Source organism: Schistocerca cancellata, chromosome 1, assembly GCF_023864275.1.
Source record: "Schistocerca cancellata isolate TAMUIC-IGC-003103 chromosome 1, iqSchCanc2.1, whole genome shotgun sequence".
Taxonomy (NCBI): domain Eukaryota; kingdom Metazoa; phylum Arthropoda; class Insecta; order Orthoptera; family Acrididae; genus Schistocerca; species Schistocerca cancellata.
Genome location: NC_064626.1, coordinates 26,821,282 through 26,834,235, shown reverse-complemented (window position 1 = coordinate 26,834,235; position 12,954 = coordinate 26,821,282). Strand labels below are relative to the sequence as shown.

The following is a 12,954-nucleotide window of genomic DNA, read 5'->3' as shown; positions in this document are numbered from 1 at the left end:
AATCTGAAGGCTGTAACTTCAACTAAATACTTAGATTGCAATTTCAAATAACCTACATTGGAACGATCACATAGAAAATGTTGTGGATAGAGGAAATCAAAGATTGCGAAATTTCATAAGAAGTTCCCGCGATTTATTGGCTCAAATGGTTCTGAGCACTATGGGGGTCATCAGTCCCCTAGTACTTAGAACTAATTAAACCTAACTAACCGAAGGACATCACACAAATCCATGCCCGAGGCAGGATTCGAACCAGCGACTGTAGCGCCAAGAACCGCTCGGCCACTCCGGCCGGCTGCGATTTATTGGCAGAACACTTAGAAGGTGTAGCAAGTCTACTAAAGCGAATGCTTACACCCCACTTCTCCGCCCTATCCTGGAGTACTGCTATGCGGTGTGGTATCCGCATCAGGTGGGACCGACGGATGACATCGAAAAAGTTCAAAGAAGGGCAGCTCATTTTGTGTTGTCGCGAAATAGAGGAGATATGCCACAGACATTATACGTGAATTTGAGTGGCAATCATTAAAACATATGCGTTTTTCGTTGCACGGGATCTTCTCATGAAATTTCAATCATAAGTTTTCTCCTCCAATTGCGAAAAGATTCTGTTGGCACCCACCTACATAGGGAGACATGATCACCACCATAAAATAAGAGAAATCAGGGCTCACACAGAAAAAATTGTGCTCGTTTTTCCCGCGCGCCGTTCGAGAGTGGACCGGTAAAGAGACAGCTTTAAGGTCGTTCATTGAACCCTCTGCCAGGCACTTTTTTGTGAATAGCAGAGTAATCCCGTAGATGTAAATGAATATGGCAAAAAAGTCTAGAAAATAATTCTGATAACGCAACGATAATTCGTGGCTGCATTACTGGTAACTATATAGACCAAATTATACCTTACTGATAGGTTACGTTGGAATTGTTTGTCGAGCAGGCTTAGGACCTTACCCATTAAAGCTTTCATATGCAGACATGTAGCCCTAAGATTGTCCTGCACTTTGTCTACTGGGGCAGTGATACTATATTAGATGTCGTTGACTGACGTCTTTTTATTGTTATGATTCGTAACACTGGAATACATCTGATACTTAGAGATGGATGTGTAGATGTTGTGAAAGGGTGTAGTTTTAATGCATCATTAATTTCAGTGCGTTTTTATTGATAAAGAATTCTCTGTACTTTCGGCAGGTGCCACGCTGGTAGCCTTATCAAAACAGCTTCTTGCGATTGGAGACGCGTCGCTAGTGTGTGGGTGGTGTTCAGATATGGCTTCTTAACGGCCGCCTTGCAGCCATAGTCATCTGACACACAGGTGGAGATGAAAGGAATTTCTTGTCCGTTACTCCTAGTGACGCACACAGGTCGCTGATTCCCCCCAATTTTCCAGCTTTGCGTAGGCCGCTTGCAGCACTTTCTCTCAGCCGGCTCAGAGCTAGCGGCAACATATACGGAGATGTGACGAATAACTGCCGTCTGGTCAGTACTCCCATGGCTGACCACAGGCTCGCAATGGCGACGTGAAACCTCGTGGTTCACCGCTGCAGCAGTAGCGCCTCCAGAGAGGAACAGTATTTCATCACAAATATGGTGCTGATTGCAGTGTTATCGGGTATGTGCAGCCTGTTTCTACAGAGCTCATTGTGCGTGTTGTGCGCTGTTTGAATCCACACGGTCTTTGGAGAATAGTGTTATCGACAAACGGTCCTCAATCTCTGCAACCCTCTAAACTCGCGATTTATTGTACCGTGACTCTGTGAGTATATGACTTTGCGTACGGAAATAGTTTCTTTTTCCTACACTGTGGTCTTTACTCGGTTTCGTTTGTGTGTGGTGAGGACGTGTTTACTTCGGAGTAGTTCCCCATCTGTTCATGAGTCTTACTGCGACATAGCGATGTAATATTGTGTGAGTTACATGTTCCTACGTTCTGTCTGGGAACACGGGAAGATACAGCCCACTGTCAACGTGATTCCAGGACTATACTTTGTCGCTAAATTTTCTCCCGATATACCCGGTATGGTCGGCGTGTAGTGGGGTAATACGTCAGCTGCACTGGTCCTGCTCACATCTGAAGGACACTCATGTACTGTCTACCATTGGGTTCCCCTAAATGGCAGGCAGCACCGCATAACAACCACGCTATGAGGGAAGCAAACCAACAGCCAAACAGGCGAAGACATCAGGTAAACACGCCGAAGATTCCAGTTGATTAATAGGAACCTTTCCTTGCAGAGGTCACCGCGACATATCCGGCCACGGATTCCTACGCAGCGTTTATATTGGCTCCAGCTCACTATATAGGCCCGACCGGTCAAAGGAAGACCAGTGTTCGTCCGCTGCTAATGGCAACCGCCGTAGCAGAGTCTCCGAGAAGATATCACCGAAGCCGCTGACTGACAGGAACCACATCTCACTAGATCGATGTACATCTATTGTACAGCCAGCTATTGTATTGTAGAAGCAGTTACGTTCAATAAACTGTTGGAGAATAAAACTCATTGTATTCATGCACAGATAAATTTTTGTAGAAATGTTTAAATACAACAATGTACTAGTAGTCCAGCTTGTGTCTTTGTATTTCTATGGATCAGTCAAATAATGTTAGTAGCAATGATCAAACTCTGGTTTTCCGCTGGTAAATATACGAGACTTACAGTGATCTCGCATATACAAACTATATTGCAGGGTTTACTTTGTTTAGACACCGTAATCACTTGTCTTCACTCAACACGGGAGTCCATCTGGCTGAAAATGGAGTCACCCATGCAATTTCAGCATAACAACAAACTGGATTGCGAAATTATTTAACATCGACGATGCATTTCACCCTTTTGTAGCATCACCAGATTGTGTAAAAGAACCTGTATATGTAATCCATCTGTCATAAAGCCATATAAAATGGAAAATGGGTACAACAATGGCAGTAGCCCACAGAGGTTTTAAAAGAAAGATGGTAGGCGGCAGCAGAGCAAGCATGTTTCTGATTGGTCTAGAGAAAAGGGTTTGGGAAAGGGAGTATTCGGCGCTAAATTTGTTAGCAACATTATCTGGTAGGGCGTCGGTGCAATACGACAAGTTTGCTGTGGCGGACTGTCCTCTCCCCCAATGACTGACTGCTATTTGTGGCAGGCACTAGGTCTCTTGCGTGTGCACACATACGTACTGTTTAAATAACGCAAATTTCTGCACCACACCTGGGGAGACGGTCTCATGTAGTGTTAAGCAGACATGCAGTGCTCTCCCATTCGCGACTCTGTGGCCGCGACTGCACAGGGAGTTCGGTACCCTGCTGGCATTATCCAGTGAACACAGGGGAACAGATCCTCGTCATCCAGGTGTGTATTTGTAGCGTTCTTTGAATTTACACCGACATGTTGGGATCTGTTTGCTTTTATATTATTTTCGGCCTAAACTGATATGGCAGCAGTGTCAGCCACCAGGCTGGGGATGACTACACCCCAACGTTCTCAGCAGTTGCTCCGCATGTTCGCGGCCATATTCCAAGCAGCAGTTTCCGCGGCTATCCATCCACAGTTTGCAGTCAAAGGGGTAAGCTACCGTCAGCGAACTGATGTTCGCTGAGGTGGTTTCAGTTATTGGACGGTTGTATCTCTAAGTGCGTATTTTATAGCGCTGTACAGCATCTGAAACAGTATCTTCCGTTGGAGGCATCGGTGTTTTATTATGTCGTCACACAATATAGTAATGTAGTGGTGGTTTGGAAGGGATTTGTCTATTGGAGTGTGGTATTTCTTATGTTACATACTTGGTTAGACATCTGTAGCGCTTATAGAAATTGCTATGACATAATTTCTACCAATACATTAGTTTCTAACACGTACACGATGACGTCCCAAAAGCGCGCGCGCGCGCGCGCACACACACACACACACACACACACACACACACACACACACACACACACACACACACACACTAGTGATGGAGTGGTGACTTAGCAATGATAAATAAATAAGACCTATGCTTCGTTGTAATTGCCTGAGGGCATCAAGAAATTGACCAGACGTCGAAACAGTGGGGTGGATCTTGTGTGATTCGACGCAATAATTATAATTTAGGGAAGCACGAAAAAATTACGAAAATGGGCGAAAAATGCGTAAGATTGGGAAGATACCAAAAATATGGGAAATTAAGGAAAACTGCCGAAGAATTTTATAAATTAGAAATCCTTTCACTACAGAGTGCAACAGACTGGGCTCATGCTGTTCAGCTGTACTCGTTGTTGTTGTTGTTGTTGTTGTTGTTGTTGTTGTTGTTGTTGTTGTGGTCTTCAGTCCCGAGACTGGTTTGATGCAGCTCTCCATGCTAATCTATCCTGTGCAAGCTCCTTCATCTCCCAGTACCTACTGCAACCTACATCCTTCTGAATCTTCTTAGCGTATTCATCTCTTGGTCTCCCTCTACGATTTTTACCCTCCACGCTGCCCCCCAATGCTAAATTTGTGATCCCTTGATGCCTCACAACATGTCCTACCAACCAGTCCCTTCTTCTTGTCAAGTTGTGCCACAAACTCCTCTTCTCCGCAATCCTATTCAATACCTCCTCATTAGTTACGTGATCTACCCACCTAATCTTCAACATTCTTCTGTAGCACCACATTTCGAAAGCTTCTATTCTCTTCTTGTCTAAACTATTTATCGTCAAAATTTCACTTCCATACGTGGCTATACTCCATACAAATACTTTCAGAAACGACTTCCTGACACTTAAATCTATACTCGATGTTAACAAATTTCTCTTGTTCAGAAATGCTTTCCTTGCCATTGCCAGTCTAAATTTTACATCCTCTCTACTTCGACCATCATCAGTTATTTTGCTCCCCAAATAGTAAAACTCCTTTACTACTTTAAGTGTCTCATTTCCTAATCTAATTCCCTCAGCATCATCCGACTTAATTCGACTACATTCCATTATCCTCGTTTTGCTTTTGTTGATGTTCATCTCATATCCTCCTTTCAAGACTCTGTCCATTCCGTTCAACTGCTCTTCCAGGTCCTTTTCTGTCCCTGACAGAATTACAATGTCGTTGGCAAATCTCAAAGTTTTTGTTTCTTCTCCATGGGTTTTAATTCTTACTCCAAATTTTTCTTTTGTTTCCTTTACGCTTGCTGAATTTACAGATTCAATAACATCGGTGATAGGTATAACTTTCTCACTCCCTTCCCAACCACTGCTTCCCTTTCATGCCCATCGATTCTTATGACTGCCATCTGGTTTCTGTACAAACTGTAAATAGCCTTTCGCTCCCTGTGTTTGACCCCTGCCACCTTCAGAATTTGAAAGAGAGTGTTCCAATCAACATTGTCAAAAGCTTTCTCTAAGTCTACGAATACTAGAACCGTAGGTTTGCCTTTCCTTAATCTATCTTCTAAGGTAAGTCATAGGGTCAATATTGCCCCACGTGTTCTAACATTTCTACAGAATCAAAACTGATCCACCCCGAGGTCGGCCTCTACCAGTTTTTCTATTCGTCTGTGAAGAATTCGTGTTAGTATTTTGCAACCGTGACTTATTAAACTGATAGATTGGTAATTTTCACACATGTCAACACCTGCTTTCTTTGCGATTGAAAATATTACATTCTTCTTGGAGTCTGAGGGTATTTCGCCTGTCTCGTACATCTTGCTTACCAAATACGAGGGTTGGAACTTTAATAGTGGCCACTATTTATTTATAGTTCGTACAAAATAAATACGTGTTTCAAAGTTTCACTGACCTTCAAAGTAGTCACCAGCATTGTGTATAGCCCGTTGCCAGCAATGTGGAAGTCGTAGGATACTCTTAGCAGTGCCAGTTGTGTTGACAGTTCGAGCGGCGCGGTCTATTTCTGGACGAATTTGTAGCAGTTCTGAAGCGAATGCCGTGAAGTGTTTCCTTCAATTTAGAAATCGCCTTGAACTCACAAGGGCTTAAATTAGGGGAGTGCAGTAGGTGACATAGCACTTAGCAGCCCCATCAGTCAAACAAATCAGTAACATCTTGCACTGTACATGCTTGAGCATTGTCCTGCAAAATGATGGTAACGTCCTGCACAAAGTGTCATCACTTCTGTCTCTATGCTGTTCAATTTGGAACACAACCTACAACCAGCTTAGAGACAGAAGCGATGACACTTTCTGCAGGACCTGACCATTTTGCAGGACAATGCTGAAGCATGTACAGTGCAAGATGTTACTGATTTGTTTGACTGATGGCGCTGCTAACTGCTATGTCACCTACTGCACTCCCCTAATTTAAGCCCTTCTGAGTTCAACTCGATTTCTAAACTGAAGGAAACACTTGACGGCATTCGCTTCAGAACTGCTACAAATTCGTCCAGCAATAGACCGCGCCGCTCGAACTGTCAACACAACTGGCACTGCTAAGAGTATTCAATCGATTTCCACATCGCTGGCAACGGGTTATACACAATGCTGGTGACTACTTTGAAGGTCAGTCAAACTTTGAAACACGTATCTATTTTGCAGGAGCTGTAAATAAATAGTTACCACTATTAAAGTTCCAACCCTTGTAGATGAGATTTATCATGGCTGGTTCCCCCAAGGCTATCAGTAGGGGCCTCGTTTCGATTTAGGTCTTCTAGTGCTCTGTCAAATTCTTCACGCAGTATCATATCTCCCATTTCATCTTCATCTACGTCCTCTTTTGTTTCCACAATAATGTCCTCAAGTACACCGCCCCTTTAAAGACCCTCTATATACTCCTTCCTCGTTAATGTTTTCCCTTCTTCGCTTAGGATGGGTTTTCCATCTCAGCAATCATGATAATCATACAGGTGGTTCTCTTTCCTAAAAAGGTCTCTTTAATTTTCCTGTTGGCAGTATCTATCTTACTCGTAGTGATGCATGCTTCTACATGCTTCTTACATTTGTCGTCTAGCCATCCCTGCTTAGCCATTTTGCACTTCCTGTCCATCTCACTTTTGAGACGTTTATATTCCTTTTTGCCTGCTTCATTTACTGCATTTTTGTATTTTCTCCTATCATCAATTAAATTCAATATCTTTTATTATCCAAGAATTTCTACTAGCCCTCGTCTTTCTCCCTACTTAATCACCTGGTGCCTTCACTATTCCTTCTTTCAAAGCTACTCATTCTTCTTCCACTGTATTTCTTTTCCCTGTTCTTGTCAATCGCTCACTAATACTCTCTGTGAAACTCTGTACAACCTCTGGTTCTTTCAGTTTATCCAGGTCCCATCTCCTTAAATTCCCACCTTTTTGCAGTTTCTTCAATTTTAATCTACAGTTCATAACCAATATATTGTGGTCAGAGACCACATCTGTCCCTGGAATTGTCTTAAAATTTAAAATCTGGTTGCTGAATCACTGTCGTACCATTATATAATCTATCTGAAACCTTCCAGTGTCTCCAGGCCTCTTCCATGTATAGCACCTTCTTTCATGATACTTAAATCAAATGTTAGCTACGATAAAGTTATGCTTTGTGCAAAATTCTGCCAGGTGGCTTCCCCTTTCATTCCTGACCCCCAATCCACATTCACCGACTGCTTCTCCTTCTCTTCCTTTTCTTACCAACGAATTCCTTTCCCCAACGACTATTAAATTTTCGTCTCCCTTGACTAGCTGAATAATTGCTTTTATCGCATTATACATTTCTTCATGCTCTTAATCATCTGCTGTGGTAGTTGGCATATAAACTTGTACTGTGGTAGGTGTGGGCTTCATGTCCATCTCTGCTACAACAATAGGTTCACTATGCTCTTCGTAGTAGCTTATCCGCGTTCCTACTTTTTTATTCATTATTAAACCTACTCCTGCATTACCACGATTTGATTTTGTATTTATAACCCGTATTCACGAGACCAGAAGTCTTGTTCCTCCTGCCACTGAACTTCACTAATCCACAATATATCTGTTCCAGTCAAAACCCGTTTTTAATTAGAATGCGTTCTTATTAGTTAAAACTAGTTTTTACTGTGCCACTTGGTCAAAACGCGTTTTGCCTAGTAAAAACTAGTTTTAACTGGCTTTCGCTTTTGACCAGCAGTAAATTCTAGTTGTAACTAAGAGTATCAGTATCAACTAGTTTAAACTAGTAAGAACGCGTTCTAACTAAGCTACTGGTATACAGAACTAGTTTTCACTAAATTTATTTAGGGTTAAATATTAAAATAAAGAGCAACTGATTGAAATAAAAACACCTTTTTTGTATTGTGCAACGTAATATTTATTGGAATATTGATCATACATCCAAACACTTCCAGATGGTGAAAACAAGAAGGCGCCGACACGGACAGTTCCAGGCGCCAAAACCCCCCGCCTGGCCAGCGCTGCAGCGGCCGACAGTAGCCCAGCCCGCCAGTGGGCGCTTTTCGCCACAACAAACAACACGGTAGATGGGCTAAGCACGTGCAGATCAGTTTGTACGTATTTATCATGTCAGATCTATATCAAGAAAGGCGATGGAAAGAATAATTTGTGAGAAGGATGTTACAGACTGAACAACACGACAAAAGAGGAAACCACTACAATGTTACGACAAAAGGATCTTACGATAAATTAGTGGACGGAACTGAAGAACCACAATAAGATAAGAAAAAGACACAGAAGCAGTACATGAGATTAAATCGATTCAAGGTTATTAATATTTGTGGGACCAGCAAGTCAGTGACAAGAAGAGAGCCTGTGGAGTACTACTTACGTGTCGAAGAAATTTTCGACATTACTGAAGCAGCACATCAGGCCGTCGGTCATGGAGGTAGAGACAGATTAAACGTTGAAACTCCAAGAAAATACGCAAGCGTAACAGTGGACACGATACACATTTATCTGTCTATGTGTGAAACTTGTCAGCGCAAAAGGAGCATTAAGGAAAGGGGGCACATGTCGAAACCCATACTTCATTCAGAAATGAACAGTCGTTACCAAGTTGATCTGATCGACATGCAGACTCCCCCTTGCGGGTTCGGGGGTTAGAATAGGCCCGCGGTATTCCTGCCTGTCGTAAGATGCGACTAAAAGGAGTCCATCCCCCTCAAGGGGGTAGTTAGCGCCTGCGTCCAGAGACGGACGGTTCCACGACCTATAATTGTGGTATTTTCGGTATTTCACTTCTCGTTTCTTCCTTCCTTTGGTTGCTTCCTTTCTTTGTTCTTCTCCATCTCACTGTCTTCCTTACTCTTTCCCTTGCCTTCTTCTCCTTGCCTTCTTCTCCTTGCCTTCTTCTCCTTGCCTTCTTCTCCTTGCCTTCTTCTCCTTGCCTTCTTCTCCTTGCCTTCTTCTCCTTGCCTTCTTCTCCTTGCCTTCTTCTCCTTGCCTTCTTCTCCTTGCCTTCTTCTCCTTGCCTTCTTCTCCTTGCCTTCTTCTCCTTGCCTTCTTCTCCTTGCCTTCTTCTCCTTGCCTTCTTCTCCTTGCCTTCTTCTCCTTGCCTTCTTCTCCTTGCCTTCTTCTCCTTGCCTTCTTCTCCTTGCCTTCTTCTCCTTGCCTTCTTCTCCTTGCCTTCTTCTCCTTGCCTTCTTCTCCTTGCCTTCTTCTCCTTGCCTTCTTCTCCTTGCCTTCTTCTCCTTGCCTTCTTCTCCTTGCCTTCTTCTCCTTGCCTTCTTCTCCTTGCCTTCTTCTCCTTGCCTTCTTCTCCTTGCCTTCTTCTCCTTGCCTTCTTCTCCTTGCCTTCTTCTCCTTGCCTTCTTCTCCTTGCCTTCTTCTCCTTGCCTTCTTCTCCTTGCCTTCTTCTCCTTGCCTTCTTCTCCTTGCCTTCTTCTCCTTGCCTTCTTCTCCTTGCCTTCTTCTCCTTGCCTTCTTCTCCTTGCCTTCTTCTCCTTGCCTTCTTCTCCTTGCCTTCTTCTCCTTGCCTTCTTCTCCTTGCCTTCTTCTCCTTGCCTTCTTCTCCTTGCCTTCTTCTCCTTGCCTTCTTCTCCTTGCCTTCTTCTCCTTGCCTTCTTCTCCTTGCCTTCTTCTCCTTGCCTTCTTCTCCTTGCCTTCTTCTCCTTGCCTTCTTCTCCTTGCCTTCTTCTCCTTGCCTTCTTCTCCTTGCCTTCTTCTCCTTGCCTTCTTCTCCTTGCCTTCTTCTCCTTGCCTTCTTCTCCTTGCCTTCTTCTCCTTGCCTTCTTCTCCTTGCCTTCTTCTCCTTGCCTTCTTCTCCTTGCCTTCTTCTCCTTGCCTTCTTCTCCTTGCCTTCTTCTCCTTGCCTTCTTCTCCTTGCCTTCTTCTCCTTGCCTTCTTCTCCTTGCCTTCTTCTCCTTGCCTTCTTCTCCTTGCCTTCTTCTCCTTGCCTTCTTCTCCTTGCCTTCTTCTCCTTGCCTTCTTCTCCTTGCCTTCTTCTCCTTGCCTTCTTCTCCTTGCCTTCTTCTCCTTGCCTTCTTCTCCTTGCCTTCTTCTCCTTGCCTTCTTCTCCTTGCCTTCTTCTCCTTGCCTTCTTCTCCTTGCCTTCTTCTCCTTGCCTTCTTCTCCTTGCCTTCTTCTCCTTGCCTTCTTCTCCTTGCCTTCTTCTCCTTGCCTTCTTCTCCTTGCCTTCTTCTCCTTGCCTTCTTCTCCTTGCCTTCTTCTCCTTGCCTTCTTCTCCTTGCCTTCTTCTCCTTGCCTTCTTCTCCTTGCCTTCTTCTCCTTGCCTTCTTCTCCTTGCCTTCTTCTCCTTGCCTTCTTCTCCTTGCCTTCTTCTCCTTGCCTTCTTCTCCTTGCCTTCTTCTCCTTGCCTTCTTCTCCTTGCCTTCTTCTCCTTGCCTTCTTCTCCTTGCCTTCTTCTCCTTGCCTTCTTCTCCTTGCCTTCTTCTCCTTGCCTTCTTCTCCTTGCCTTCTTCTCCTTGCCTTCTTCTCCTTGCCTTCTTCTCCTTGCCTTCTTCTCCTTGCCTTCTTCTCCTTGCCTTCTTCTCCTTGCCTTCTTCTCCTTGCCTTCTTCTCCTTGCCTTCTTCTCCTTGCCTTCTTCTCCTTGCCTTCTTCTCCTTGCCTTCTTCTCCTTGCCTTCTTCTCCTTGCCTTCTTCTCCTTGCCTTCTTCTCCTTGCCTTCTTCTCCTTGCCTTCTTCTCCTTGCCTTCTTCTCCTTGCCTTCTTCTCCTTGCCTTCTTCTCCTTGCCTTCTTCTCCTTGCCTTCTTCTCCTTGCCTTCTTCTCCTTGCCTTCTTCTCCTTGCCTTCTTCTCCTTGCCTTCTTCTCCTTGCCTTCTTCTCCTTGCCTTCTTCTCCTTGCCTTCTTCTCCTTGCCTTCTTCTCCTTGCCTTCTTCTCCTTGCCTTCTTCTCCTTGGATTCTTCTCCTTGGATTCTTCTCCTTGGATTCTTCTCCTTGGATTCTTCTCCTTGGATTCTTCTCCTTGGATTCTTCTCCTTGGATTCTTCTCCTTGGATTCTTCTCCTTGGATTCTTCTCCTTGGATTCTTCTCCTTGCCTCCTCCTCCTTGCCTCCTCTGGTCTCCGCCTCGGCGTTCGAGACAGTCTCTCTCTCTCTCTCTCTCTCTCTCTCTCTCTCTCTCTCTCTCTCTCTCTTCCCTTTCCTCTTCTTCCTTCCTCCCTGTGCGCGCCTGAAGGCCGTCTCACGCGTTCGCACGCGTAGCCGGTGACGGGGTAACGCGTAATTCCCCACCCTGGGTAGACAAGTAAGGCACGCACGTACCCCCTGGTAAAGGCCAGGCCAAGGGAGGGGTGATTGCCTGAGCTGATACCTTCTGACCATGCCGATTGGTCCCTCCGTCTGTTTCTCGGGAGGTGTGACCTGAGGTGTAAACATTCACCTAAGGCGGGAGTGCCCTCTGAGAGGGTCCCCATAAGGAAGGTGCGCACCATCGGAGACGCTGGCAATCATGGGGGATTCCTCCGCAATGGATTTCTCTTTTTCTCTCTCGACTTCTGCCCACAAACGGAAACATGACAAGCCACCAGTGACAAAAGTGCTACCGCCTGCCCCACAGTTCCTCGTCGTTTTTCGATCTGAGGACGGAAAGGATTTTTCCTCTGACAACCCTTTCGTTATCCAGAAGGGCGTAGATGCCGTAGCCGTTACTGTTAAGTCTTCTACAAGGTTGCGTAATGGTACCTTGCTACTAGAAACTGAGAGCGCCTTTCAGGCACAGAAACTGCTTCGAGCCACACTCCTGTACACGTTCCCTGTCCGGGTGGACGCTCACCGAACTTTGAATTCGTTTCGTGGTTCGGTCTATACTAGATCTCTTGAGGGATTGACTGACGAGGAGATTCAGTCTTTCCTTGCTGAGCAGGGCGTGCGGCTGTCCATAGGGTCATGAAAAGGGTCAACAATGACCTTGTACCGACCTGGACACGTTTCTTGACCTTTGATAGTGTTCAGCTGCCATCGCGCATCAAAGTGGGCTACGAGGTTATTTCTGTTCGCCCCTATGTCCCGACACCTACGCGCTGCTACCAGTGTCAGCGTTTTAATCACACTCGCCAGTCTTGTTCCAATGCGGCTAAATGTCACTTGTGGCAGGGATGCCCATGAGGGTGACTGTCCACCTCCGTCTCCTCGTTGTGTGAACTGTCAGGGTGACCATGCAGCGTCCTCCAGTGACTGTCCCATCTACACTCCTGGAAATGGAAAAAAGAACACATTGACACAGGTGTGTCAGACCCACCATACTTGCTCCGGACACTGCGAGAGGGCTGTACAAGCAATGATCACACGCACGGCACAGCGGACACACCAGGAACCGCGGTGTTGGCCGTCGAATGGCGCTAGCTGCGCAGCATTCGTGCACCGCCGCCGTCAGTGTCAGCCAGTTTGCCGTGGCATACGGAGCTCCATCGCAGTCTTTAACACTGGTAGCATGCCGCGACAGCGCGGACGTGAACCGTATGTGCAGTTGACGGACTTTGAGCGAGGGAGTATAGTGGGCATGCAGGAGGCCGGGTGGACGTACCGCCGAATTGCTCAACACGTGGGGCGTGAGGTACATCGATGTTGTCGCCAGTGGTCGGCGGCAGGTGCACGTGACCGTCGACCTGGGACCGGACCGCAGCGACGCAC

At 45.6% G+C, this 12,954-nt stretch overlaps 1 protein-coding gene across 1 annotated transcript in view; it reads right to left on the bottom strand.

Moving 5' to 3' along the window:
- LOC126189026 (eukaryotic translation initiation factor 3 subunit A-like) overlaps positions 1–12,732 on the bottom strand; it is a 28,636-nt gene extending 15,904 nt beyond the window's left edge. The window contains exons 1-2 of the mRNA XM_049930855.1: positions 12,723–12,732; positions 9,304–11,238 (exon numbers count right to left, since the gene is read on the bottom strand). Coding sequence (XP_049786812.1) covers positions 9,304–11,238; positions 12,723–12,732 — 1,945 coding nt within the window. The remainder of the gene's footprint in view (positions 1–9,303; positions 11,239–12,722) is intronic.
- Positions 12,733–12,954: the final 222 nt, after the last annotated feature.